We start from the raw sequence: 25,631 nt of genomic DNA, 5'->3' as shown, positions 1-25,631 counted from the left end.
ACCAATATTGTATAGTGCACGGTTGGATACTGACGTACCAACACTTTCTTCGGGCACTAAGGTTGCGCTGAGAAATAACCAGCTCGGTTTGAGCTTGTTCATCCCAAGTACATTCGTACATCCGCCAGGCCCGATTACTAGCTACTCTAATACATGTGCCATTGCATTCGGCTCTTTTCTGCAGTCGCTTTCCTCGGCGCGAGTTTACGAATCTACTCTTACAAATCTACTATGTGAAATGAACAGTCTTTCTCTGATGCGGTTTTTTAAAAACAGTGAGTCTTTCCAGAATGATCAACATCAGTTAGGGATGAAAAGCAACATAATACCATTCTCGATGCATCAGTCGACTACGTCATGTCTGAACTAGTTTAACACACTGCTCTAAGTCTGCACTATTCAAACAATGCCGATCCTCTTCCTCTCCACTTAACGTAACCACTGCTTAAATCAATACACAGCCGCATCCTTCGCTCTCACCAATCCCTTCATCTCCGCCTCGTTGGCGCGATTTTCCCGAACTGCGAAAGCATGCTCGAGCCCGGGGAAGTGCTGGTAATCGTACGCCACTTCCAGAGAAGGAATCACCCGGTTACTGAATTCTGTCAACTCGGGAGTAAATATGGGTTCAATCTCAGGCGCCAAGGTCTGCACAGGAACACCAATACATTCGATCTCACTTCGAGTAAGTCACGATGGATGCGCAGTTGAGATGCAATCTACCAGTCCATTCTTGGCTTTATCCCCCATGCGAAAAACTGCCCAGCCACCATAGCAAAACCCGATTGCTCCGACGTGTTTATACTTCTCGCGTAAGTTTTGTGCAAAGGCGACTATTTCAGGCTTTCCGGATATCTTTGCTGTTGCGTGCGGTGAAAGCTGGTAGATCCAGTGAGCCCCATTCGGAGGGGTTCTTGCTCAGGATATCGGATGGGAGGACTTCCCCGCCAAAGCTGGAGGTGGCGTTAGTCATGGAGGATGCTATTCTTTTTGTTGTAAGTCTTACAAGTCTGGCACATAGACTGTGGCGTTGACCTCCTCTGCATACGCATCGGCCAGCAGACGGATGTTGGGGAAGGTCCATCCGAACAAGTCGTGGATCACCAAGATAGCGACGTCGCTGTTCGATCCTATCATGTAGGTGGCATTACTGGCAACTGTTGTTTCCCGACCCTTGGGATTTCCATCTCAGCAAAAGCCTGTGGTGCAGCGGTCGCTCATGGTTTTCAGGTTTGAGGAGTTAATGACAGCAGCGGGGTTCCCATAAAACCCAACAGCACTGCAGGGTTGTAGGGGCGGTTTTGGTCGAGCAATAAGGAAGCTACAAACTATGCATTCGTCTTATTTCACATTCACCCCATGTCTCATTTGTCTCATGTTACATATACCTTATGTTTACTATTTTCCTATCTTTTTTCATCTTATACTTTTCATCCATCTCGTATTCTTTATCTGTTCTAATTTTTTTTTGAAATTTGCCGTTCTATTTTTTTTGGAAATTTGCCTAGGCAGTTGGTTCGCGACTCGTGCATGTCTCAAGGTGGTTTCCGTCTTAGCACACAAGCATATCATATTTGAGGTAAAGGGTTACACCAAAGGCATCTCCGAAATCCACTTGTCAAATAGTTGACACATAAATTTCATTGCAAATTGGGTTTTTCTTGTGATAGGTCTTGGGCTGTTTCATGTTTTCTCCGAAGCTCCCTGCATGATGCTGTTGATATCATCACTAGACCCCTCAAAATATATCTCAAACCTGGCCGGATCGTTCCGGCGATAGAAAGGCTGCTTTCGAGCTACACTCGCCACCAGGTGCTTGCCAGAATCGGACATCATGCGTTTGGTTACCGAGTCAGGACCAAACACGAGAGCTTTGTGGCGAGTATTGTTTTCATTAGGTTTGTCGACCCGAGCCCATGGATTGTTCACAACCCAACCACAATCGACGACAGCTCCTGTCCTCGTATTGACTGGCTAACCAGCTCTAGACCAGCTTCGAGAAAGAAAGAGAATCGGTGGCACTGATGCAAATATCCCAATGGCGAGTGCGGAGAAGCGACCATGGTGGTGGTAAATGTCGTCGTCATCGTCGGGTCATCGCATGGCCTCCGCCACCCTCCCCCACACCTTTCCCCCATAAATATGGAGGAGACACCCATAGAATTTCATAGTTAGTACAGACTACAAACAGATGAAATCTTGACCAACAGCAACCTCGAACACTCGGTATGCCTTCCCTGCTTCATCCCTTCTACCCGCCCATGCTGGAGAGGAGTGGAGGAGGCGGCAGTTGGAGTTGATCGTTCACATTTGAGAAGTCAAGCTTTGTTGTGTTAACCTTGGATCTCCGGTAAACTAGATAAGAGAACCAATATGTCTTCGAACACGAAAAGTGAAAATATCCTGCGCTTCCCCGGAAGCACCGACCCCAAGTTTGCAGCCAAGCCACTGCAATCGCAGACGCAGTCCGACCAGAAGCAGGATGAGTCCAACTGGGGCCCCACACAATCACTGAGTAGCCACATGGATGCGCAGGGCCACCTTGTGCCTGACCCCGTGAGCGGTGGTGGCATGAAGGGCAAGAAGGACGTCTTTGACGACGATGTCGATGTGTTTGAGGCGATGAGTGCCGAGACCGCGGACTTTGATTAGGTGGAGAAAAAATGGCAAAAAACACAAATGTAACTGTCCACATTGAAGTGCTTTTCAGATTGTTACACTCACTCGGAAATCCAATGAACGATTAAGTGGAGCTCTTGTATACTTCCAGTGGCTAGACTACAAATATTGAACTAGTTGGGCATTGCCGTGGCAACCGCCAACACGCCGCGGCCACCGCGTACCCCAAGCTCTCATCTTCCAAGCCTGTATTCAAGCATTGCAAATAATCATCGCCTTGGCTTTTATTTGTCTGTTCTCGAACTCATCCTCTCTTTTGCCCTTTTTTCTTTCTTGCATTGCGACCGCGACATGCCCGCGGTCTGATCCATTGTTTACAACGCGGGGCCCCAACTGGAAGCTGGAACCGCCGTACTGGACTTGAAACTGCCAACGCTGGCAACCTTCAAGGAAACAACGCACAACTGTACCGACCTCCCTTTCATTCTTTCTCTCCCTCACCTCATACCCCCACCCCTCGACATTCATTCCCCACCTTTTCTTTACCCGATTCATTGCATGTACCATCATCTCAACGAAAGACGACGCGAGGCCGTCAACACGTGTGTTCAGTTATTGAGGGATCGCAGCAGGGAAATGGCGCTGGATCCGCGCTTCTTCAGCCACATCGACCAGGTCGGCCCTGGCTCGGTCTCATCCGCCTCTTCCTCCGAACTATCGGCCGCCACAGGAATCACGTCGCCCAGTATCATCTCAACCTCCGCATCCGCCGCGACTCTCCGATCCACTGCTTCCAGCCCCTCTCTTCGCGCTCGAGAAGGAGTGCCCGCTCAGATCGCGCGCCAGGATGGAGTCGGCAGTCCATCACCCGGAGGAAATGTGCGCGTCGTGGTGCGAGTTCGGAAGTTTCTCCCCAGAGGTACGCTGCCGAATGCGATGCGCTCGAGTGAGCCGAAAAGGCGCGCATGAGCATGAGCATAACCAAGGTCTGAAGACTTATCGCTGACAATGATCAATAGAAATTCAAAATCAGACTGAATGTCTGATCTCGATGGATCCCCACACGCAAATGACGCGCCTGCAAGCACCGAAGCGGAGTCCCTACGATCGAGGCAAACCGAAATCCCAGGCCCGCGGCAAAGTCCTCGAAGATAAGTCCTTCACATTCGATAATTCCTTCTGGTCGCACGACGAAGAGGATGACCATTACGCCCATCAGGAGGACGTGTACAACGCGCTTGGTGAGGAGTTCCTGGACCACAACTTCGAGGGCTACCATACCTGCATTTTCGCCTACGGACAGACCGGGTCTGGAAAGAGTTACACCATGATGGGCACTCCAGAACAGCCGGGATTGATCCCTCGAACTTGTGAAGACTTGTTTCAGCGCATCGAGTCATCGCCATCCCCCGACATTAGTTACAACGTTCGTGTGTCCTATTTCGAGGTATACAACGAACATGTACGAGACCTCCTGGTACCTCGAACGGATCCCCCGCACTACCTTCGCATTCGTGAATCACCTTCCGAAGGCCCTTATGTAAAAGACCTAACAGAGGTGACGGCCAGGAATTATGCGGAGTTGATGAAGTTTATGCGCAAGGGTGATGTATCACGAACTACAGCCAGCACTAAGATGAACGATACCTCTTCACGGTCACACGCGGTTTTTACAATCACACTGAAACAAATCCACCACGATCTGTCTACGGATGAAACGACGGAGCGCACTGCTCGCATTCGGTTGGTCGACCTCGCAGGTTCGGAGCGCGCCAAATCGACCGAAGCAACAGGTGCTCGTCTACGTGAAGGATCGAATATCAATAAGTCCCTGACAACACTTGGCCGAGTGATCGCGGCTCTGGCTGACCCGAAGAAGACTCGCGGTGGCAGGAAAGGCAAGGAATTGGTGCCGTATCGGGACTCCATTCTCACATGGCTTCTGAAGGATAGTCTGGGTGGCAATTCCAAGACCGCAATGATTGCATGCATTGCGCCAGCAGACTATGAGGAGACGCTCTCGACCCTACGTTATGCAGACCAGGCGAAGCATATTCGCACTCGTGCTCGTGTCAACCAAGATCACGTATCAGCTGCTGAACGTGATCAGCAGATTGCGGAGATGACGGAAACCATTCGAGCTCTTCAGCTCAGCGTCAGCCAAGCGAATGAAAACCAGCGCGCGAGCCAGATCCAAGACGAAAAGCTCGATGAATACCAACAGAAGGTGGAGAAAATGCAGCGTCTCATGGAGGAAACCAAGATGGTCAGCGAATGCAAGATCCGACAACTGCAGACAGAAAACGAAGCTCTGCGAATGCATCTGAAGCTTGCCTTGGATAGCCTCAAGAACCCTATCCCGCCAGTCAACATTTCCCAGCGTCAGCCGAGCCTCGGGTCACTGGCAGAAGTGGAGAAGACTCCTTCTCCCACGCCCACCCGAGAGAAGGAGAACCATGACCGCGAGGCCTCCCCCGCATATCCGTCAGAATCTGAAAGCGAAGCCGACGTATGGGAGGACGAGGATGATGAGGATATGGATGCCAGTGAGCAGGAAGCCTACCAGATGCAGAGCCACATGCAGGATCTCCTCGGTGACCTGAGTGTATTCAAACGCAAGCTTGCTACCGACCATGAGCGCTGGCGCCATAACGAGCGGGCCGCGACCAGCAAACGCCGTGCCCTGCGGGTGATTGCTGCGAACAATCGCTAGCTCCAGCGAACTTGAATAGTGTCACGGTATTACTCGACATTTCTATAAAGAGGTTGGTGTTGGTGGCGCAATCTTTGTTCTGGTCTTTGTTTAGGCCGACGCCATGCCTTCGGGCAGTGGCCGGTCATGTTTAGGCAGCGTTTGGACCCTTGTGTATCTTCTTTGTCCCTTTAAACAGCAGCGAGAGACCCCTTCGACGAATTATGAGTTATGCACATTTCAAAAGTGACTGCCCGGTGTTGGTCTGTTCCGTACTTGTAGTACTAATTGACCTGACCTGGCCGCTCTTCTAAGCCAATCCATTTGCCCTCCCAATTATGACTACTCTTAAGTATGATCGTTCGGATGATATGAACGTTTTCTAAACATCCCATTCAAAAATCACCTCCCCCAGTGTCTCCATTCACTGTAAACATCGAGTCTCATGGCGGAGCAGCGCCGGAAATTAGGGCTGCGGCGTTCGGTGGGCCGCTTATGGCATCACTTTTTCCGTGAGTCAACCCTCCCTCCCCACCAAGGACTTCAAGGTCTCGCCCGACGCTCTCAAATACCGCGATTGAGTCATCCAAGATGGCGGACTCCGTTGATCCGGCTCTGACCTCCTCCTCCTCCGCAGCGCCCACAGCAGCGCCCCAACCCACGACCGAAACCCCTCCTTCGCAGTCCCTTCCCATCCGCGACTCCAAGAGCGCAAAGCCCAAGGATGTCCCCGCACCTCCTGCTGTCGGCGGCGATGGCGCCAGTGACAAGCCGCTCACCCCGGCGGAACTTAAGAAGAAGGCCAAGGCAGAGAAGGCTGCTCGACGCGCGAAGGAAAAGGCCGATAGGGACGGCGGAGCTGGTGCTGCGGGCGGTTCAGTTCCCGGTGCTGGCGGCCAGTCTCGTCCTCCCCACACACCAAAGAAGGATGCTGCAGGCGGAAGTGCTTCGCAGAAGGGATCGAAGGGTGCGCCTCCGCGCCGTGGATCAGGCCCTGTGACCCAGGCTAGTGCGGCTGCCGAGCCGAAGAAGAAGAAGGAAGACAAGAGTGTTGCTGTATTCGGCCACCTTTACGGCCAGCAGCGAAGGACTACGGTGAATGGTGCCGCAAAGGAGGTACACCCTGCCGTTCTTGCGCTTGGCTTACAGCTGCGAGACTATGTGGTCTGTGGCAGCAGTGCGCGATGCGTTGCGACTCTGCTCGCCTTCAAGCGGGTAAGTTCCAACTCTCCATTCTGATCATGTCACGGTTTACTCATTGCAATCGCCCAGGTTATCGAATCCTATACTACGCCGCTCGGTACATCATTGGCGCGCCATTTGACGACCCATCTCAGCCACCAAATCAGCTACCTCTCGACATGTCGACCGCTCGCCGTTAGCCAGGGTAATGCGATTCGGGCCCTGAAGCTGGCGATTGCGGGTATTGACCCATCCACCCCGGAAGCAACCGCGAAGGCGACCTTGTGCGACTTTATTGACAACTTTATTCGCGAGAAAATTACTGTGGCTGACCAGGTGATTGCGGGAAGTGCGGTGGAAAAGATTGAGAACGGCGACGTGATTGTGACCTTCGCCGGCAGCAACATTGTCAAGCAGACTCTTCTGCAAGCACACAAGGAAGGGAAGCGATTCCGCGTATCGATCATTGATTCGCGCCCTCTGTTCGAAGGAAAGAGTCTTGCTCGAACTCTGGCCGACGCTGGTCTGGATGTCCAGTACTCCCTTGTGCATGCGATTAGCCACGCCATCAAGGATGCCACCAAGGTCTTCCTCGGTGCCCATGGAATGACAAGCAATGGCCGTCTCTATTCTCGTGTTGGCACCGCTTTGGTCGCCATGTCCGCCAAAGAGCGCGCTGGTGGCGTCGAGGTTCCTGTCATCGTGTGCTGTGAGACCGTGAAATTCTCCGACCGCGTTGCCCTCGACAGCATCGTCGTAAACGAAATCGCCGATGCCGATGAACTTGTCCCCGGCAACCCCCCACAGCAAGTAACCGGCCTGCCTGACCCGGGTGCGTTTACCACCCCTCCCGTGGAGCCCAAGAAGGGCGGCAAGGCTTCTTCTGCTCCCATCCCCGATCCGTCTGCATCCGCTCGCGCTCCGTCTCCATCGCCTCTTGCCAACTGGAAGGACACGCCCAACCTCCAGTTGTTGAATATCATGTACGACGTGACACCGGCGGAGTATGTGGATATGGTAATTACAGAGATGGGTAGCTTGCCGCCTAGCGCGGTGCCTATTGTGCATCGGATGAGCACGAATGTCTGAGATATGAAACTTTATTATGCTTATGCTCAAATGTCATCATATTGCAAAAGTTGAAATGGTCTTGATTTTTGGTTTCCGTCAAGGCTCATTTTTCTGGGACTTTTATTTCCGAGTCATGCTCGAGCTGTGGTGGGATTATGTCTGATCATGGTGCCTGATCTTTTGTTTTCGGTGTCTGGAAAGTATTGATAGATTTTTTACATGAAACGAATGCATATGTCCCGAAGAACTTGGAATTTAGCGGTACACCCACATAGCCATACATTAAAACCGTAAAATAGTTACTGAGGGCCAATGGTATAAATCATCATGCATTCCGTAACTCCGCCAAGGCGGTGTGTTCGCACAATATTCTGCCGCTCCTTCAACAAGCTTCAGGTCCGGATGACACACTTCTATCGACATCAACCTCATATCTCTAAGCCCACCACGTCCAAAGGTGCTCAAAATTGCATAATAACCTACAAAGTGACCACAGGTCTCTCCTACAGCAAAATGGTCCGTCTTATCCTCAATTTCACCACTCAACAACTCCACTAACAACAACAGAGCAAAGACTCCTCCGCAACATACATCCACATGCACCACCCACGTCTAGCCGACTCCTTCGAAGAATTCACACGACCATACGCATCAATCACAAACCCCCAATCCACCAGCCCCCAAATGTCAAGCAGCAACCCGACCGGCGCCTCGAACGTCGTAACGTACGGCTCCACAACCCAAACGAACCTCTCCTCCTTCCTCCCAGTCGAAGACATCTACGTCGCGCCGCAGCACCAGCCCACAAACCCCGAAGACGAAGATGACGTCGTTCCGGACCAGCATGCGGCGTTTGGAATCACTCGCGCCATGGAGCGCAGGCGGGAGGCCGTTTGGCGGGATCTCGGACTCCATGAGCTTGTTAGTGGGCAAGGACATGGTAGTGGTGCGCTTGCGGCGGCTTCTGGGGCTGGGGGTGGTCAGGTTGGATCGGGGCCTGGGGCGACGCTTCGTGGGAATGGGGGTGGTGCGGCATCCGCTGCTAGTGCTGCTGTTAGGGTCCGCGGTGCTGGTAGGAGGATGGGTGGTCGCAGGATTGTCTCTTTGCGGTGAGAGGGATGGTGTTGGGATTGAGAAGCATGGATTTGAGTTTTGCATTGCGGGAGTACCTGATACCCATTGAATAATTACGTTTGGCCGCACGGTATAATGTTTGGTATGGCATTGATTCGTTGCATTGATATTGCCTAATGAGAATATTTTTTAAACTTCAAGGTCCTTGTCCTAGCTTTGGGCCGTCACGGCAGGGACCGTCCTTCCATCACGAATTGACTGCACGCCTCAACGCCCCGTGTAATGCGATATGTATACAGCAGATTAGCCCCTAAATTCGGTTAATGTCCACCCGGGCTCGCTCGTATAGCTTATGGTCGAGCTGCTTTTGCTCGCGTTCTTCTTCAGAAATAGACCGCTGGTGGATGGCCATTTGGGCATATGAGCCAGCGCCGCGGCGCTTGGACAGAGTGCCGGGGTTGATGACTAGAACGCTGTCGACGACCTGAAATGTCAAGGTTAGCATGATGAACGATCCAATAAAAGGGGACTTATCGAGAAATCGACGAACCTTGACAAAGGGCGGAAGCATGCTGGGAACAAGTAGTACATCTGGGCGGACGTTCCACCATTCGCCAAGCTTCGTATAGGGCAGGTCGAGCATGGCACCAGTGGCCAAAGCACCCTCGGTCCCTGGCTTGGGGAGACTTGCGCGACTGGAAGGAGGGAATAGTGGAGAGAAGTGACGTTGCTCAACGAGATATTTGGGCAGTCGAGTCAGTAGGTTTCCTTCGGCGGGACGGCCGTGGAGAACCTCCTCGCGCCGCAAATCAGAAAGAACATCGTGTGAACACATTCCAAAAACGATCTCGTTAAATGACAGCGTAACGGGATTGGAAACCATGCGGACTTGTTTCGGCAGACCGAGCTCTTTCTTAAGTAGTTGTTCCTGCGGCCATGAAACGTGCCGGCTCAGAGCATCTCGCACAGAGGGCACAACCACGATCGTAATGCTGGGAACAGCCGCCGCAAGACGCGCCAATGCTGATGAGATGAAGTGTCGGAAGACTGTAGAAAGAGTGACAGTGTCGGGGTCAATGCCCTTGATCTCAGGAAAATCAAAGTCTCCCGATGCAATCAAAGGGTGTTCAATATCTAGGAACGGACCCATCAAGACGAGACTGTCAGCATAGTTATCTGCTGCTTTTTGACACAGTTCTTGCAATGGCTCAAAATCCAAGTTATCGTCTGCTGTGTACGGACCAGCCACCACCATGACATTCAGAGGAGGGTTGGCATCCCCGTTCTCTAGGCGTTCATTGATGGTCTCAAGGGTAACTGCTGACGACGCAGCAGGTGGTAAGAGGGGGATTGGAAGAATTTCCTTGACAGTGAAATATTCGCCAGAGGGATTGATTCCTCGAAGCGCAACAATCTGACCAGGAAAGAAATTCAAGCCAGGTACAGAGTCGACCTTGAGGGGAACCCGTCTACCAGCCCCAGTTCGGCGAGAGGTTTCAAGCACCAAAGAAGCGGGATTCAGCTTTCCCTCTAGAGAATCTGAGGCGATACGACCAACCGCAATGATCTCAGAAGTACTCTGCGTAGCCGCGCTTCCGAATGTAAGGTCGTCCGAGTCGTAGTGTTTTTGATAGATAGCGGCAAACTCATCGATCCGGTCATCCAGGATCTCAGACGCTTCTGATAGACGCATGCCCATGGGCTTATATCCGAACTTCTTCAAGTCCGTATTGGCCGTGGGCTTGATGCGCGCCTCGGAGAAAGGGGCCATGGGTGTATCGGGTGGCGCAAGATGCGAGTTGAGTGATTCGAGTGTCTGTCCAGGGTTCGGTCGGTCGGCAAAGGAAACAGATCTATGTCTTGAATTAGCGCATTCCCATGTGCCCGCATGCTACTTGGAATCATTGTGCAGCGGGGTCCCACTCCCACTTACGCCATTCCATTTGCCGCCCCAGCGCCGTTGGCCATGGGACTAGGAACGGGTGCTTTTGCCCCCATGGGTGATCCGTTGCTCTCGACTCGCCCGAATTTCGGCGCAGCAGGCGAAGAGAAGTTGGATTTGCGTTTCACCGAACCGCCATTCAACCGGCCACTCGAACCATTTGGCGTCAATCCATCCAGCCTGATTTCAACTGTTAGCTCCGAGCTCAGAATTTCTTAGCTGATGCCAGGTACATACATTCCAAACATATCAGTGCCAGCTGCAGCACGCGGGGTTCCAGTGGCAGCAGTCCTCCTGTCCGCCTGACGCCCCGTTTTGGCCCGACTTTCACGTTCAAGGGTCTCCTGGACATCCTGCTTGAACCCGCGCACAGCCGCAAGAGTCAATTTGGTCTCCTCTCCCATCTTCATGCTGTATGATTCCCATTTATAGAAAAGTTCCTCGGCGGTGATCGAGTGCACTCGCAGTATAGACTGGAGCTCCAACAGGATATCCTTGGGAAGGCCATCTGGATAGGAGGCCGCGAAAAGCTCATTGAGCTCCGCCGTCACGTCGGCCATTGTGTGCGGGGTGGTGGGATGAGGTCTTTAGGGGTGTTGAATGTCCAACTCGCCGCAGCCTGTCGAGTCCGCGACGCGCGACGCGCCCCCGTGAATGTTAGTCAGCACGCCCAGAATGGCAAGATGGATCGCGGTGGGTCTCGCGCAGTTGACCGAAACTCGCTGGCCCTCGCTGCAGTCCCCCATGTGGCACGCATTGACACATTGCAAACCATTGCTCGATCACTATGACTGCCAATGACTCCGCCGAGGTGGCCGCTGCCGTCTCACCAGCCAACAATGGAAGTCTAACGAACACAGAGGTTGTTTCGACCTCCGCGGAAACCGAGCCGACCGCGTCTCCCAATGTCGACCAGAAGCCCGCCGTCGATCTTCAGCTTCCGACCTCCGCCGCCGATGGTCTGATCCAGAAGCCATTCCCGAAGCCGCTCGAATCCAGCAAGCCCCAGCCGCCTGCAAAGCTCTCCGTGGACCAGCAGTCCAAGTATGACGCTCTCCTGAAGACTGTCTCGTCATTGGAGGCCATTCCGAACACGGCTGCAAAGGACGCCTCGACAGCCCCAGTCACCGACGATGAGCGGATGTGGTTGACTCGCGAATGCCTGCTTCGATACCTGCGTGCCACTAAGTGGAACGTTGCCGAAGCCGAGACTCGACTCAAGGCCACCCTTACCTGGCGCCGCGAGTACGGCATGGAGAAATTGACCGCCGACTATATCTCGGTTGAGAACGAGACTGGCAAGCAGGTGATTTTGGGTTATGACATTCATGGCCGGCCGTGTCTTTACCTCCTGCCCTCCAATCAGAACACGGAGAAGAGCGAGCGTCAAATCCAGCACCTTGTCTTCATGCTGGAGCGTGTCATCGATCTCATGGGCCCCGACCAGGAGACGCTTGCCTTGCTGGTCAATTTCAACGAGACCAAGTCCGGACAGAATGCCTCCATCGGCCAGGCGAGGGAGACTCTTAGCATTCTGCAGAACCACTACCCCGAGCGACTGGGCCGTGCCCTCGTGATCAATGGTAAATGAATTTACCCATCATGTTCATTTACCACTGTGCTTACTCGTTCCTCTAGTTCCATTCCTGATCTGGGGTTTCTTCAAGGTCATCACTCCTTTCATTGACCCGTTGACTCGGGAGAAGCTCAAGTTCAATGAGGATCTGCGCAAGCACGTTCCTCCCACCCATCTGATGAAGTCTGTTGGCGGTGAAGTTGAATTCAAATATGACCACTCCACCTACTGGCCTGCCCTGAACCAACTGGCTGAACAGCGGCGCGAGACTTATCGCGCACGCTGGATCCAAGGCGGCAAGCAAATCGGTGAATTCGAGAACTTCTTGAAGGGCGAGGACATCCTCTCCGTCTCCCAGGCCAAGGAGAACTAAATGATCAGTTGGGCCTGCGGCCTTGATTGAAAGGCTCGCTTCTTCATCATATAATACCCATCGTGTTAACCCACGCTACTCTGGAATTTTGGCTACGTACATACCCTTTCTGCATCTGATTATATTGCTCATCTTGTTCTCGTTGCATATTGGCGCGCCAATGCGGTCGTTGTGCTTTGATCATAGACAATGTTCTGGTACTTGCAGATACACTACTGATAGGCTTTCGAATACATCTGAGAAGATACTTGTGGAATAAAATTCGCTTGTACTCTCCGTTTTGCCATTTTCTTTAATTCTTTGAATCAATCCCGTAGGCATCGGCTATGTACATCGGAATTCAAAGATAATTTACAAAAAGAGAGGGTATATACAACGCTTCCAAATGCACTTCCAATTTTAAAGGCAAATAAACAAGATTATCACACTTCAAGTCACGAATCCTCGATCCCAAGATCCCTCTCCTTCGTCAAAGTAGCCTCCTCCTGCGCGTCCGCCCTCGCCTGTTCCTGCGTCGAGACATACCTCACCAAACTCTCACACAGCCGATCAAGAATCCACTCCGGCTCAGTCTGCTGCGCCAACATGGGACTATTATCACCAATCCAGTCCCAATTCAACACGCCGAATTCATCCTCATCCACGGAGGTACTCCGGTCTTGTCCCTGGGCCGCCCCTGATGAAGTCGGTCGAGATTGCGGACTTGTGAATTGGATGAGACCGGTGTACTCGACCCACTCCTCGTACGAGTATCGCTTGCGTTTACCCTCCCGCACGTCATGGCTTGTGCGCCGGATTGCGAAGGCTAGTTGTTGGGCGAGCTCGTAAGGCGAGGGATTTCGGTCTCGGGCGAGCTCTTCGAGTGTTCGGTGGGGGTGGTCGGTGGGTGGTGGGCTGCATGCTGGTCCGGATTGTTCTACATCCTTGTCGGTTTGTGCTGTCGATGGTCCTTCGTCGGGTTCGCCGGTTACATCTGCACCAGTCCCTACTTGAAAACCGCGCTTGATCCGTTTCTTTTCTTCGCGGTTTTGGAAGAATCTCATGATGAAGGGGAAGTGGCCAAGGAAAGACTTGTATGCCCCGGAGCGAGGCATGACAGTGTAGTCACTGAGCTTCTCGGTAGACTTCTTAATAGCGGCGACAATGGTATCGCTCATTTGAGAAATGAGCATCGTCATGGTCGGGATGGCGATAAGCGACCACATCACGAAGAAAGGTCGACCTGCGTTCGACTGGGGGGTGAAGTCGCCATAGCCGATGGTGATGAGAGAGCAGAAACAGAAATACAGACTCTCAAAATAAGTCATCTCCTCCAACTTCCAGAAAACAACGGCTCCGCATGTCCATACGATACCGAATGCAATGATACTAATGAACAAGTCATTCCAACGTCGAAAGCGCATCGTATCATACTGAATCGCTCGCATAGCATCGAATCTGTCTTTCTCCTCTCTCATCACCAAGAGTCTAGGTCGATGGCCTCCGCCCGCCAACGCTTGAATCGTGTTGCGGATTGGTTGATGGTGATGCTTCCGGTGAAAAGAGATATTGGTCTGCTCGCGGGTCAGTGCCGCTGGAGGCAGTTCCTTTGCTTGGGCCTGGTCCTCTCGATGGACCTCGTTGAATGGAATTGATCGCTCGAAAGTGGATTGTCGCTTCTGCTCGATATGCTTGCGAACCACATTATCGTAGTGGACCTCCCGGGCGAACTGATGGATGCTTCCAACCACCAGACCCAGTTGTATGATGCCGAGCACTGCGTACGGCCAGATGAGACCTCTTCCAACAGAGGTCTCGGCCGTGACATCACCAAATCCTAGTGTGAGAACGGTGACGTCGCAGAAGTACAGCCCGTCTGCGAAAGAGATTCCAAGTACCCGTTGAAAGATCGCAGCACCGATGAGTAGCCAGACCACAAATGCGGTCATTTGCAAGATAAGCGTACGCTGCTCATCGGTGAGGGAGAAATGCTGGGGATATCGTCCCAAGAAATAGCCCAGCATATTGATCATCAAGATGAGACTCAGAATAAAGTAAAGAATGGCGGCTATGACAGCACTCCAGTAGGCCTGGGAATAGATGTCTGTCGGACCTATCGGTGGACTGTATATGGACAAGGCCGCAGTCAGCCCGCTCAACTAGCAACCTGGTCAGTATACAATCAACCAAATCAAAATGGGGTTGTCACGTACCATGCCCGTGGCCAAAAACCATAGAATAATGGTCACCGGTAAAGCAATAATGTACCGCACGGCCTGCGTGAAGTTCAGAAGCAAGAAGATATTGCCAACGATGCCACAAACCAATGAAATAGCATTCACCGCAGTAACCCTGGCAAAACAGTCAGCCAGAGTTTCAACATTTCACTACCATGTACAGCACTCACCAAAGCGGATCATCATAGCCCACCTGAATCCAGTTCCCAGCAGGTCCGTCCTTCCTCGAAAGGATTTGATTTCGCCAGGGCATAACCAGCGCAACAATCGACATGACGTTGGCCAACGGGCCTGCCGCAGCCGCCACCAGCGGGATGGCCGTCGAGGCAATCCACCACGACTGCGGCTCATCGTCTTCGGGAGGCCTCATATGGAACTGGCTGGCCAAGCGGTCCCATAACGACGAGCGTGCGGGGGCATCGTCCATGGGGGTCTGGCGTGTCGGAGATCCATTCTTCATACTTCACTCGTCTGTCGAAGTGAGGGTCGGAAGGAGGCGGCGGACAAAGGAAACTTGGGATGCTGGAATCGCTCATGCAGACAGCAGTCCAAAAAGAGATAATATTGAAGGGGAAAGATTGAACTTTTCGTGAATCTCGGCGGGAAATTTTGCTTAACCCCAGCTCTCCCCATCCGCCTCCCCGGTTAGCCGGTAGATCGCAATATTAGCCGGGCTGGATGCGCCGCGTCGATGGTGCATGCGGTGGCTTTTCCTCCTCCTTCTGCTCTTGGGGGTAGCCTGCGTTGCTTGCTCGAACTCGATGGTGGAGGTGCTGAGGACCTGCGAGCGGAGGTGAGTCCCATGGCCAGGCCGGTGATGTCAACGTCGCGCGTCAAGCGTCGATCGGCAATCCCGTGACCCGCCGTCCGTGGTTCGCGAGGTGCGAAATGGGCGAAACGGGAGAAATGTCAACATGGCGAAGGAAGGGATATGGATGAAGTGATTGAGAGGGAGTATACAGCGGAAAAAGCCAAGAAGAGTAGAGAAGATCCGGGGAAGGACGATGCTAGCCGGTTAGGGTTGGCCTGGTTGCATTCAGCTTCACCGTCCTCTTCATATCTTGTATAGTGCAATATTCCTTGTGTCTAGTCTACTAGTCTAGCATCTACAATACTGTAGTATGAGATGGAAAGGTCTTGGGCGAGATATAATACATCATCATGACACTGCATTTCGTATATTGTATCCTACCGTGGGCAAGTTCTGGTATCGAGGGTGCATCGTTCGTGACGTACAGCAGCTGATCGTGGCACATACCTGCGCGGTCAAGGTGCTACCAGGCGATCAGCCCTGGAGCCTTGGATGCGACCAGTCCAGCATGCTCAACGTCGCAGGCAACGCATGTACGAACAAACCAGTCAGGATTGATCAGTCAGGATTTAATATGATTGGTGACGGCACTGCGAATGAGCATCGCCCTCACCCGACACCTGACCACTCCAGCTTGTATGTACATACCCTACATACATCGTATGTAGTCTAGGTGCAGGGAAGTCCATGTGGCACAACCCCAACGATCATCTCGCAGGCTTTAAGCAGGGCACAGCTCATCCTCCAACCGGAGTCGCAACAGCTGTCCAACCCCTCCACGCCTCACCCCGCACCCTCCAATCCACCTGCAGTCCACCACCCAACACCGATAGGATCGCCACCCTCCCAACCGCCACCAGGGTTGCGCGAACCAGTGGCGAGCGTCATCACCCGCAGCGCCTGCATGAGGCCCGCCCCGACGTCGTCATTGGCACGAAAGGTACCTGCTTCTCGCCCCAAAGCATATTCTAGAACAAGTCAGCGCGCCCATCCCTCCTGCAGGCCGCGCCGCACGGCGTTGCAGCGCTTGCCGCCGGGAGCTCATCACATCCCTGCCGCTTCGGGAAAGGCGGGGGGATGCAAGTCTATTCTCTTTTTGACCTCGGTGGGACTACGTGGAAATAATGTGATATGAGATGGTGAACAGGTCTAGTAGGTAGACCGGAAATACTGAAAGTGTGATAACGAGTGTTTTAGGTCTATTGGATGTTAGGTCGTGGTTCTATGTACAACCGGTTCCTCCTCGGACCCAACATCCCCGGAGTGAATGAACAATAGAGCATAGGCATAGAGCACGACGGCCAAGGCCGATCGCTGGAAAACGCAGACGCAGACGCAAACACAAAATCAGGAACCAAATAGGAATCGCAGGATGGTATCATCAAAGCAGAATGACACAAACATCGACGACAGCAACGGAAAACACATGTTCGACGGCCGAACAACAAGGCGATGGCGAGCATGCCGGGAATCAGGAAGGAGAAGACGCCGCCCCAGGAAGGAGAACGCAACGGAACGCAAAAGGCAACAAAAAAAAAAGGCAAAACAACAAAGGCGCCGAAACCATGAATTCTTTTGGGGGTCGTCCCAACGTGGGACAAAGCTGCCGAGTAGAGGAGGAACGAGTAAAGGACAGCCGAAGCCAAACCCAACGCGCTGCAAATGCGATTTAACAAGAATGTCAAATGCTCCTGTAAAGAGAACGAAAATCGCAGACAAAGGAAAGTGAACAAAGGGAAGAAACAAAGGAAATAATGGATATCTGATATCTCTCGGGGTCGCTCCTTGGATATCCTCGTATATCTCTCGGGGTATTGTGTTGTCTTCATCGAATGTGTTGTTGTTTAGTTGGGTCTATTTGGCGGAGGGACGGCGCAAGATATCCTCGCAGTTGGCGTCGAACCGCATATTCCACAGCCGAATACTATTCATCAGCTTCTCCGTATTCTCCAGCTCGCGATCGCGTCCAAAGATGGACTCGACAAATTCACAGCCGGCATTGCGCCCCATCGAGACGGGCCCGCCTTTGCCACCACTTTCCCGCTTAGCCGCCTTCCACATGTACAGCTCACAGGCCTTGAGCAGCTTCTTGAATCGGTTCCAGAGACGGTCGCCACTCTCGAGAAAGTCCTCGACCACTTCCTGCGCCTCGATGTGCTTGATGCGCGGAAGACACTCGTCCGCCCGCTTCACCTTGCCCGCCAACTTGATCAGCAGCAGCCACAGATCCCCTGCCACGTCCGCCATAGGGGTCGATGCGCCATGATGGAACACCGTCCAGTCGTAGATCCACTTGCCGAGGGAGTTGGCGTCGAAGACACTGCCCAGCAGGATGATGGGAGCCTCGGTTGGGTCCCAGTTCTTGATGCTATATCCGGGCGGGATGCCTGCGCGCTCGGCATCTTCTTCAGTGGCGGTGGGTGGCGGCTTGGACGCGGGTGGCGGCTTGGGCTTGTTGGGGGTGCGCGTCGAGGTCGATTGACGACGTGTGCGGGAGCGACGAGCTGATTCGATGTCCTCGTAGTTGGGAGCCTGATTGAAGTAAAAGTGAGAATCAGCGACAGGGTTTGCTTTGCGGTGCGAGGCCGAGGCGGTGCGACGGTGCTGGCCTGGGCTGGGCCCACCAGGTTGACTGGGATAGGCCCGCGCCGAGGTGTTGGCTGGTCTGGCGGTCGAGGCCGGGGGACGGCCGGGGCGAGATCGGGCTTCGCGAAAGGCGTTGCGCGGAAGGTGAACATCGAATGCATCGTCGGCCACATCGACATAGATGTTGGGCCGTTGCTGCGATTGCGAGTCGAATCCGAATCCGAATCCGTAGCCGCAGCCATCCCCCGCAGGATGACCGGTCGTATAGGTGCGACGGTGTTTGGGCGAACCCGCAAAGGAAGCACTTACATGATCGTGCTTGCGCGACGGAATGCCGTAGTCGGGCGTCGCTTCGTAGTAGCTTTGCGGGTAGGCCGAATACCAGCCCGGCTCCTTGGTGGCCGTGTAGCTGGCCTTGCGAGTGTGGGATCGTCGCGTGGTGCCTCGCGGCGAGGCATAGGTGTTGGCATATTGCGAGGCGTATTGGGCGTAGTACGGCGAGGTCGGCGGCGACTGAGTGTAGTCGTAGGCAGACCACCCGGGTGGTGGACTGGAGTAATGATACATTATCGAATGAGCATGGGCAGAGACCGGTCAACCGTGTGGTGGTGTGCTGTTGGCGCGTATGGCAGGGTCGGCGAGATTATTCGCAGACTCTTGGAACTTCAAGTGCTCTGCAAGGGTTTCCCAAATAAACCGAAACAAACAACAAAAGCGAGGAAAGGAGGAAAGAGAAAAAAAAGGCACCCGAGTATATTATACAGGATATCACAATGAGCAAATCGACGCCGAGAATGAGATTCCCAAAAACAATAGGATCGAGTATAGGACCGTCACCGTGGTACGGTTTCCGATCGGAGAGAGGAGGGTTGAAGCTGGATGTGCTGAGAGTGCATTTGAACGATGAACGAGGCGGACCCGGGGGGTTTGTGGACTTGGGATCCTGGCGATGATGGACCCAACAGACTCCGAGCAAAGAGTCCCGAGAGATGAGGAGCGAGAGAGGTCTCCGATGTTTTTGAGCCGAAGCGAGTGGAGATGGGAAATTTTCAACCCAAGGGCGAGGTGTGGTACTTTTAGGGAGTGGAGAGGCCGTGCGAGTTGGCAGTGGGCCGTGGCGTTTGTGGGGCGTATTATACAGTATACAGTACGGTACGGTACAGTAGATCGTGCGCAGGCCTCGCAGGGCCTCGTACATGCAATGCTATCCTATGATATGAACCTATGAGTATATAAATTAAGCAGAATCGAGCATGAGCATCATTTTGATTCATGTCGGACGCTCCCATATAGATCCGGCTTCCAGTTGCCACCGCGTCCACAATTCCAATCCAGACGCAGCCCTGCGCCGCGACTACCCCTCAAACTAGCCCGGATGGAGACCTTTGACGATGCAACCACTGCTGACGGCCCCCTCCTTCCCCTCCTCGGGCACCGGACAACTGCGTTGTGTCCCTCGTTGGGCGAATGCGAGTGCGCAGAGCCAGATGACGCGCAAACGAGAAAAACGAGTCATGGAAACCGAGTCATCGCCCATCGGATCATGGTGAGTCGAAAGATGGTGGGATGGCCCTTTCTCGCCACTGGCCCAGCCGAATAGCCCAAAAGTTATAGATTAATCTCCGCTCAGCTCCTGGCATCGTCGTTGCGGCGTGTCAGGCCTCCGTTGGCCGGCCGCCATGTGCAAGGCTTCCAGAACTGTCACAGTGCCATGCTTTGCCTCGACAGAGGTACATCCACTTGTTCTGCATGAACCCTCGAAATCGCCCAGGTGCAGCCCGTCGATGCCGCAATGGGTTTAAGGGTCCCGTTTTGACCATTGCGATATGGCCCTACGAACAACCGAATCGAACCGCAAGAGAGCTTCTGTATGATAAATCCACGAGCGATCCATGGTTGGTCCGCGGCTGTGCGATCGCACTGCCGGACTTTCGCACGGCTGATCCCGTCTCGTCCAGCGGTTCCATCTCCACAGACCCAGCTTCAAACTACAAACCCACCCAAACCCACCGGAAATCCAGTTGCCATGGCAAGACGGCGATACCGACCCATCGAAGACCAGGGCCAGGAGCACTAACTGACGGTATCTCTCTTATTTACACACACAGCGGACGCCCTCCGACCTGTTGGGCACTTCACAGACCATGCATGGGCTTTACCGCTGTGGTGGTCGCTGGGCAGCAACCACCAGTTTGGGCGGAAATGGGGTTGGTTGAGAAAGGGCTCGCAGACCGCAACTTGCATTGACACCCTCCAACTGCACCAGTCGAAGGCAAGGAAAAGCCCCTACCTTCTGTGTGGACGAGGGCTGGCCCATTAGCGAGGCATCCCCAGGGTATATCGCATGTCGTTGGGGAGGGCCAGCTGATGAATGGCGCGGCTGTGTCCAGAGTTTCTAATTCTAAAGAGGCGCAGCGGCGTTGGAATTACAGGCAGCGACTTGTCTCAACACGAAACTTGACCAGACCGTTTATTCGATTCGTTCGCAGCTTTGTTGCCAACATGAATCCCATTGTTCATGTGGGGAAGCCATAGTGCGACCGCGAGCCCTAAATTGGCTCGATGGAGATTGACTCACGATAACGCTGAACTCGGCCATGTGATATTCCAGCAATTTATTATTTACTTACAAAGAGTCATCTCCATTCTACTGCTGTGACGGACGGAGCAACCATCCAACATCCCAACGTCCAACCGACCTCTGTTACGCTCACGCACCAACCGCAGGGATGGCCGTCAACGTCCCCAGCCACATCCTTACAGAAAAATTCAGGGCTCATCCTTGATTCCAGTGATTCACCAGATGAGTCAACGGGCCCCAGCTCGAAATTGAGAAATTACATATCAGCCCCTTAGTTCCAGCGTTCCCCAGTTCCCAGTCTAGGCAGCCAAACGGAGCGCAATCCTGCGCCACCCAAAGGCAGCGCCGATCCTCCAGGGTCGCACATGGCGTTGATAACCTAACCCCTTGGACGAAAATCGAAAATCAAAAATGCATATCCCTACAGCAAACAGGTCTTCCCAGCCGCCACCACTTCTACTACGTACTGTAGTCATCTAAAGCTCTCGATCAGCTGACAGCTCCTGAAGATCGGTTTGCCACCAGCTGAACCGACTCCATAGCCGGGGTACCGATCAAGAACCTCGACGTCAGTGTTCGCCTTCGCTTCTGGAACGGGGTTTAGGGCGCAGACCCAGCAGCGACCCAGCCGGCCGCGGTGCAGGCCACTCGCAGGGCGTACCGTGGGCGCGGCCCGCAGCAAAGGGGGTGTGGGGCCAACGGGGTGGTGTCGCTGTGCCGTACATCAATACATCCATCAGTAGGAACAAAGTACTAAAGTAGGAACATAACCTTGCCGCGCACAGGCGACGCGGTCAGATTCTTACTGTACCTTCCACCACAAACGTTAGCACTCACAACGAACAGTCAGCTTACTCTAGCCAGGCCGGCTGACCTAGAGGCTACCTAGGTAACACTTTTTACTTTGTGTTCAGCTCTAGCGACGACCCTACACTAGGGTAATAACTCACACTAATTGATAGGGGCTGATCGCGGAGATGATGGCTTTGCTCGGACGGCACTAGTCAGCCATCAAGGAAAAGAAACAACAGTTTTTTCAGGGGCCCTTAACCAAAAGACTGGGTCCAACATAGAATACTGTATCAATGATTCCAGATCATAATAACACACAGGTGCAGTAATAACAATTGTCGGAAATGAAATTCACCAAACATCAAACCGCGGCGATTTCAATGTCTCGAACTCCGCACCCAATGAGCTGTGGCTCCGCCCGGAACCTGAATATGATGAATCACGACTCCCGCATCCCTTGCTGGATCTGAGGCCAGATCAAAACAGACATCCCATGCACACGCGCTGCTCCGCGCATGATTGGCCCAGCCCTCTTCGTCTGCCGCGGGAGAGGGCAGATATCTCAGGAACTGGACTGGTCAGAATTTTCTGTGTATCGATACCGATACCTCAAGCTCTGCAGCACTTTTGCTTTTTGCGCCGAGGCGAGGTATGTTGTGCGTAATGTGGGCGCATGGATCACTATGGGGTCAAGGGATGCCCTTGCCCTGAGCCCTAGTTTCTTTGCTTACGCTGAGAGATGATAGTGCATTCCTTTGCGGAAGAGAAATATAGGGGGGGGAGGGGGGCGGTGAATATACTTCCCGTGTTGGGTCAGGGGTAGATGGCTGTTGGAGCTCAGAGATTAAGTGGCGTGGCTTAACTTGCGCAATAGACGGGGAACGGATAGGTTGGACGGAAGAGTCAGTACCAAAGCCACAGATAAATCGTCCGGGATCATATCCCGGGGTTGACATGCTCCACGAGAGCTGGAACATGCTCTTGGGTATTACATTTTGTGAAGGCTAGAATAAGTGGAATAGGACTGGTAGATTGAGCGGATTGCGCTGCCTGTCTATTGTCTTGGGTATAGTATAGTCTTAGGGAGCCGGGAGGAGATCATCTCGTTCAGGTAAGAGTCAACGATTGGCCCGAGGTATCAAAATGTACAGAAACTCTTCCCTCGCTTGATATGTACCCAGCAAATGCCGATCGGTGCCGGCGAGGGATATCAAAGAAAATATCACGGCACAATGGTATCAAATTCAAAGTGCAAGGCTCCCACTTGCTCAGAAATAGGAAAACACCGCCCGAGTCCACCCAAACGACCAAAAGAATGCGAAAGAAATAAAATGCTAGCCGCCGCTGGCAAATGTGCCAGAGATTATATGTGCAATTCCAAATGCGGATATAGATCCAGAAATCCAAAAGGATTATGCAACCATGTACTCTCCGTCGCCCCTTTTAGCCTGCATGACACGGGACCAGCGGAAAGCATGAGTGCTGGTCGCTTCACTGCCATCCAGCGGTGGCGGAGGGCCCAGTTCAGAGGGGTAGATAGGGAATGAGGACTCGTCAGAATGGTCCGCCCAGATCCGTTCCAGCAGTTCCAGACAAGAGAGATTGTTCACAAACCCAGAGTCTTTGGATATGTCCTTGCAACGGTGACGAATGGCTTCCCGGTGGTTGGCTTGAACGCACTCGGAGCCTACGATGAACAGTGGCCACAGCAGATATACATCCGATTGTACAGCACACAGACAGTGCATGGCGAGATGAACAAGATGCTGAATGCGTGGGTGTCGGGATGGGAGACTCGGCTCTGCTAGCCGCTCACAATAGAGCAATGCGGCATGGCGGAAGCATTCGGAGATCTGGTAGACATCCTGGAGGTTTTCATGGGCCACATAATATGACCCGGATTTCGGTGCAGGAGCAGGTGTAAAGGTAGGGGTGAAGTTGGAAGATGAACTAGGAGGAAAGTTGTCGGAAGCGGAGGGAGGAGGCGTGGGGAAGGAGGCCTCTGCCGGCGGGTCGAATCGCCAGGACTCGAGGCGTTGCCGTAATGAGAACCATTCCGTCCAGAAGGCTGGCGATGAGGGTTTACGGGACTGATCACTGCTCTGCGGGGGCGTTGGCATGGCAAATCCAAAGTCAGGGCCTGCTATGGATCCCGGAACCGTAGTGGGAGTGACTGTGTCCCAGCCCGGGAACAGCATATTGGGAGGCAGAGACGCGGTCGGTACACTGACATCAGCTGGCTTGGAAAGATTGGGCTCTTGATCCTGGCTGAGAAGATTAAGACGGCCCAGCTGAGAAATCAATTTGAATAGTCGACCATCACAACCTGCCAGGTTCTCCAATCCCCATTCTCCATCTGTCGTCGAGCTGATCTCTAAGCACTTTCCGCGCAGTTGGACATCGCGGTCATTGGTGGTGGCGGTCAGAGTGTCGAACCATGAGAACATCCGAATGAACCATTTGAGATCATCCGTCATAACCCGCGAATGTCGCATGCGGATGGCGAGCAGTCTTGTGACGCCCGCAAATTGAGCACGGAACTCGGCCACGCCGGTGTCACAGCCATGGAACAAGCACAGAATGAGCAGTGTTCCCAACACCGAATCCGATAACCTGCGACGGGGGTCGGCCAAGTCGGCATTCAATGCTTTCACAGCCATTCCTCGATGGTAGTTTTCCTCGCGCATGTAGCCCTCGGTCATTGAAATACCATATGTATCCTGGAACGCCTCATCCGTGAGAGCTCGATGCGCTAATCCTGACATGCGAGCGGGCAAGGTTCTCTCGGTGGAGTGGTGGTTCTTCTCGCGGCGCTGGCGCAGATTGCTTGTTGACAATGTCGCAATTGCCTCCTGGAGAGCCTCACTCTCTAGAGCCAGGCGGAGAATGTGAGTCTTAAACGGGTTTGTCGGCGTGTCAAAGGCGACAATCATAGGAGCAATGACTTCGGTAAAGTAACTAATTAGATACCGGAGTCGAGGCGTGCGGCCTATCGACCGAGCCAAAAGCAATTGAGAGTATGAAGGTGAATGGCCGGCATTCCACAGCATAAACTGCTTGCGCTCTGTTCTTTCCAACTCCTCGTCGGCATCTTGTAGCGGCGGCGTCACATTATTATTGGCGGTCCAGTTCCTTGCGACGGGCCACACTGGTGTAGAGAATGAGGCCTCGGGGCTTAGTGTCGGTGCATAGTGCATTGATGCTTCTGATATGCTTGGGCTCAGGCGATTTGAAGTCACTGGCCGGCTGGGCAACGGGAGTCCCGATATTTGAGGTGGCGCCGCAGATACGCTTGACCATGTGTGCGGGTCCGGCATGTCCATCGTCCACGCCATAGTTCTCGACATATCCGACATATTCGACATATCCGATGCTCGTCGGTCCTCTGCTTCGACCGTTTGTAATCCCCCGACATCTATTACTGGCGCTGCGGTCCCGGTTGGGGGCATCGGAGTCGGCACTGGGCCTGGGATGGTGGTAGGTATTGATTGCGACGAGGGCTGACTCTGGCTGCTAGACGGCAATGGCTGTTGGTCCTTCGCAGCACTGCCTCCTGCTTCCTCCGCCGAGTCCATCACTGGCAGCTTCTGACCGCGCAGCTTCCCTCGACTTGCCACACCCACTCCCCATGTCAGCGTCGTTTTGTATCCGGAACATTCGCGGCCGAGTTCGAGGCACTGGGAGCAGTATGGACGCCGTCGGTCGCATCGGGCTCCTCGTTTGGAGCAGGTAAAGCAGTCGTCGGGCGCTCCGCTCACCACTGTTCTCTTGCGGCGTTTCCGAATCGGAGCGTTCGGATCGGTCTTGCGAGATTTTGCTTTGGTCGGTTCTCGGGCCGGCCGGCCTGCATTCTCGGCCATTATGGTCGACTAGTGTACGAGTGACTACCGTCAATGATCAAGGGAGGGCCGGGGGCAGTCGTCGGTCATGCCCTCCAGGAACGTCCGACAGAGTCGTGTCCGGGGGAGGATCTGAGCACCGGGGTGACGTTCCGAGTGGGCCCTGAAAGAACAAAGATCATGCGAGATCGGAGGGGCTGGAGAGATTCAATCTGAGGCCATCGCGGGCGGAAATGGTCGCGTGGTCAGGGGTGGCAGAGCGAAGGGAGGAGCGGAT

General features: G+C 53.5%; 10 protein-coding genes across 10 annotated transcripts; 5 read left to right on the top strand and 5 right to left on the bottom strand.

The window, feature by feature from the left end:
* Positions 1 to 838: 838 nt before the first annotated feature.
* N7532_005627 (dienelactone hydrolase family protein) lies at positions 839 to 1,137 on the bottom strand (the record flags this gene model as incomplete). Its single annotated transcript, XM_056618121.1, has 2 exons — positions 839 to 953; positions 1,007 to 1,137. 2 exons carry the CDS (start codon positions 1,135 to 1,137, stop codon positions 839 to 841), a joined length of 246 nt encoding a protein of 81 aa, XP_056474280.1.
* Positions 1,138 to 2,373: 1,236 nt separating this feature from the next.
* On the top strand, positions 2,374 to 2,652 carry N7532_005626 (uncharacterized protein; the record flags this gene model as incomplete). The annotated part of the gene is made up of 1 exon (XM_056618120.1): positions 2,374 to 2,652. The coding sequence occupies one exon, from the start codon at positions 2,374 to 2,376 to the stop codon at positions 2,650 to 2,652; it is 279 nt and encodes a 92-aa protein (XP_056474279.1).
* A 525-nt stretch (positions 2,653 to 3,177) lies between these two features.
* N7532_005625 (kinesin-3 family protein uncB) lies at positions 3,178 to 5,332 on the top strand (the record flags this gene model as incomplete). Its single annotated transcript, XM_056618119.1, has 2 exons — positions 3,178 to 3,565; positions 3,639 to 5,332. The coding sequence occupies 2 exons, from the start codon at positions 3,178 to 3,180 to the stop codon at positions 5,330 to 5,332; spliced, it is 2,082 nt and encodes a 693-aa protein (XP_056474278.1).
* Positions 5,333 to 5,902: 570 nt separating this feature from the next.
* N7532_005624 (translation initiation factor eIF2B subunit delta) lies at positions 5,903 to 7,582 on the top strand (the record flags this gene model as incomplete). The annotated part of the gene is made up of 2 exons (XM_056618118.1): positions 5,903 to 6,526; positions 6,584 to 7,582. 2 exons carry the CDS (start codon positions 5,903 to 5,905, stop codon positions 7,580 to 7,582), a joined length of 1,623 nt encoding a protein of 540 aa, XP_056474277.1.
* A 495-nt stretch (positions 7,583 to 8,077) lies between these two features.
* On the top strand, positions 8,078 to 8,677 carry N7532_005623 (uncharacterized protein; the record flags this gene model as incomplete). The annotated part of the gene is made up of 2 exons (XM_056618117.1): positions 8,078 to 8,080; positions 8,132 to 8,677. The coding sequence occupies 2 exons, from the start codon at positions 8,078 to 8,080 to the stop codon at positions 8,675 to 8,677; spliced, it is 549 nt and encodes a 182-aa protein (XP_056474276.1).
* A 271-nt stretch (positions 8,678 to 8,948) lies between these two features.
* Positions 8,949 to 11,140, bottom strand: N7532_005622 (DNA-directed DNA polymerase alpha subunit POL12; the record flags this gene model as incomplete). Its single annotated transcript, XM_056618116.1, has 4 exons — positions 8,949 to 9,122; positions 9,189 to 10,491; positions 10,572 to 10,760; positions 10,818 to 11,140. 4 exons carry the CDS (start codon positions 11,138 to 11,140, stop codon positions 8,949 to 8,951), a joined length of 1,989 nt encoding a protein of 662 aa, XP_056474275.1.
* A 227-nt stretch (positions 11,141 to 11,367) lies between these two features.
* N7532_005621 (CRAL/TRIO domain protein) lies at positions 11,368 to 12,529 on the top strand (the record flags this gene model as incomplete). Its single annotated transcript, XM_056618115.1, has 2 exons — positions 11,368 to 12,163; positions 12,219 to 12,529. 2 exons carry the CDS (start codon positions 11,368 to 11,370, stop codon positions 12,527 to 12,529), a joined length of 1,107 nt encoding a protein of 368 aa, XP_056474274.1.
* A 434-nt stretch (positions 12,530 to 12,963) lies between these two features.
* N7532_005620 (potassium channel family protein) lies at positions 12,964 to 15,205 on the bottom strand (the record flags this gene model as incomplete). The annotated part of the gene is made up of 3 exons (XM_056618114.1): positions 12,964 to 14,667; positions 14,722 to 14,860; positions 14,916 to 15,205. The coding sequence occupies 3 exons, from the start codon at positions 15,203 to 15,205 to the stop codon at positions 12,964 to 12,966; spliced, it is 2,133 nt and encodes a 710-aa protein (XP_056474273.1).
* A 2,205-nt stretch (positions 15,206 to 17,410) lies between these two features.
* Positions 17,411 to 18,709, bottom strand: N7532_005619 (uncharacterized protein; the record flags this gene model as incomplete). Its single annotated transcript, XM_056618113.1, has 1 exon — positions 17,411 to 18,709. The coding sequence occupies one exon, from the start codon at positions 18,707 to 18,709 to the stop codon at positions 17,411 to 17,413; it is 1,299 nt and encodes a 432-aa protein (XP_056474272.1).
* A 4,218-nt stretch (positions 18,710 to 22,927) lies between these two features.
* On the bottom strand, positions 22,928 to 25,375 carry N7532_005618 (Zn(II)2Cys6 transcription factor; the record flags this gene model as incomplete). The annotated part of the gene is made up of 1 exon (XM_056618112.1): positions 22,928 to 25,375. One exon carries the CDS (start codon positions 25,373 to 25,375, stop codon positions 22,928 to 22,930), a length of 2,448 nt encoding a protein of 815 aa, XP_056474271.1.
* Positions 25,376 to 25,631: the final 256 nt, after the last annotated feature.

This window comes from Penicillium argentinense (genome assembly GCF_028826775.1).
Source record: "Penicillium argentinense strain IBT 30761 chromosome Unknown utg000005l_segment0_segment0, whole genome shotgun sequence".
Lineage (NCBI taxonomy): Eukaryota > Fungi > Ascomycota > Eurotiomycetes > Eurotiales > Aspergillaceae > Penicillium > Penicillium argentinense.
This window is presented reverse-complemented; position numbering and strand designations above follow the sequence as displayed.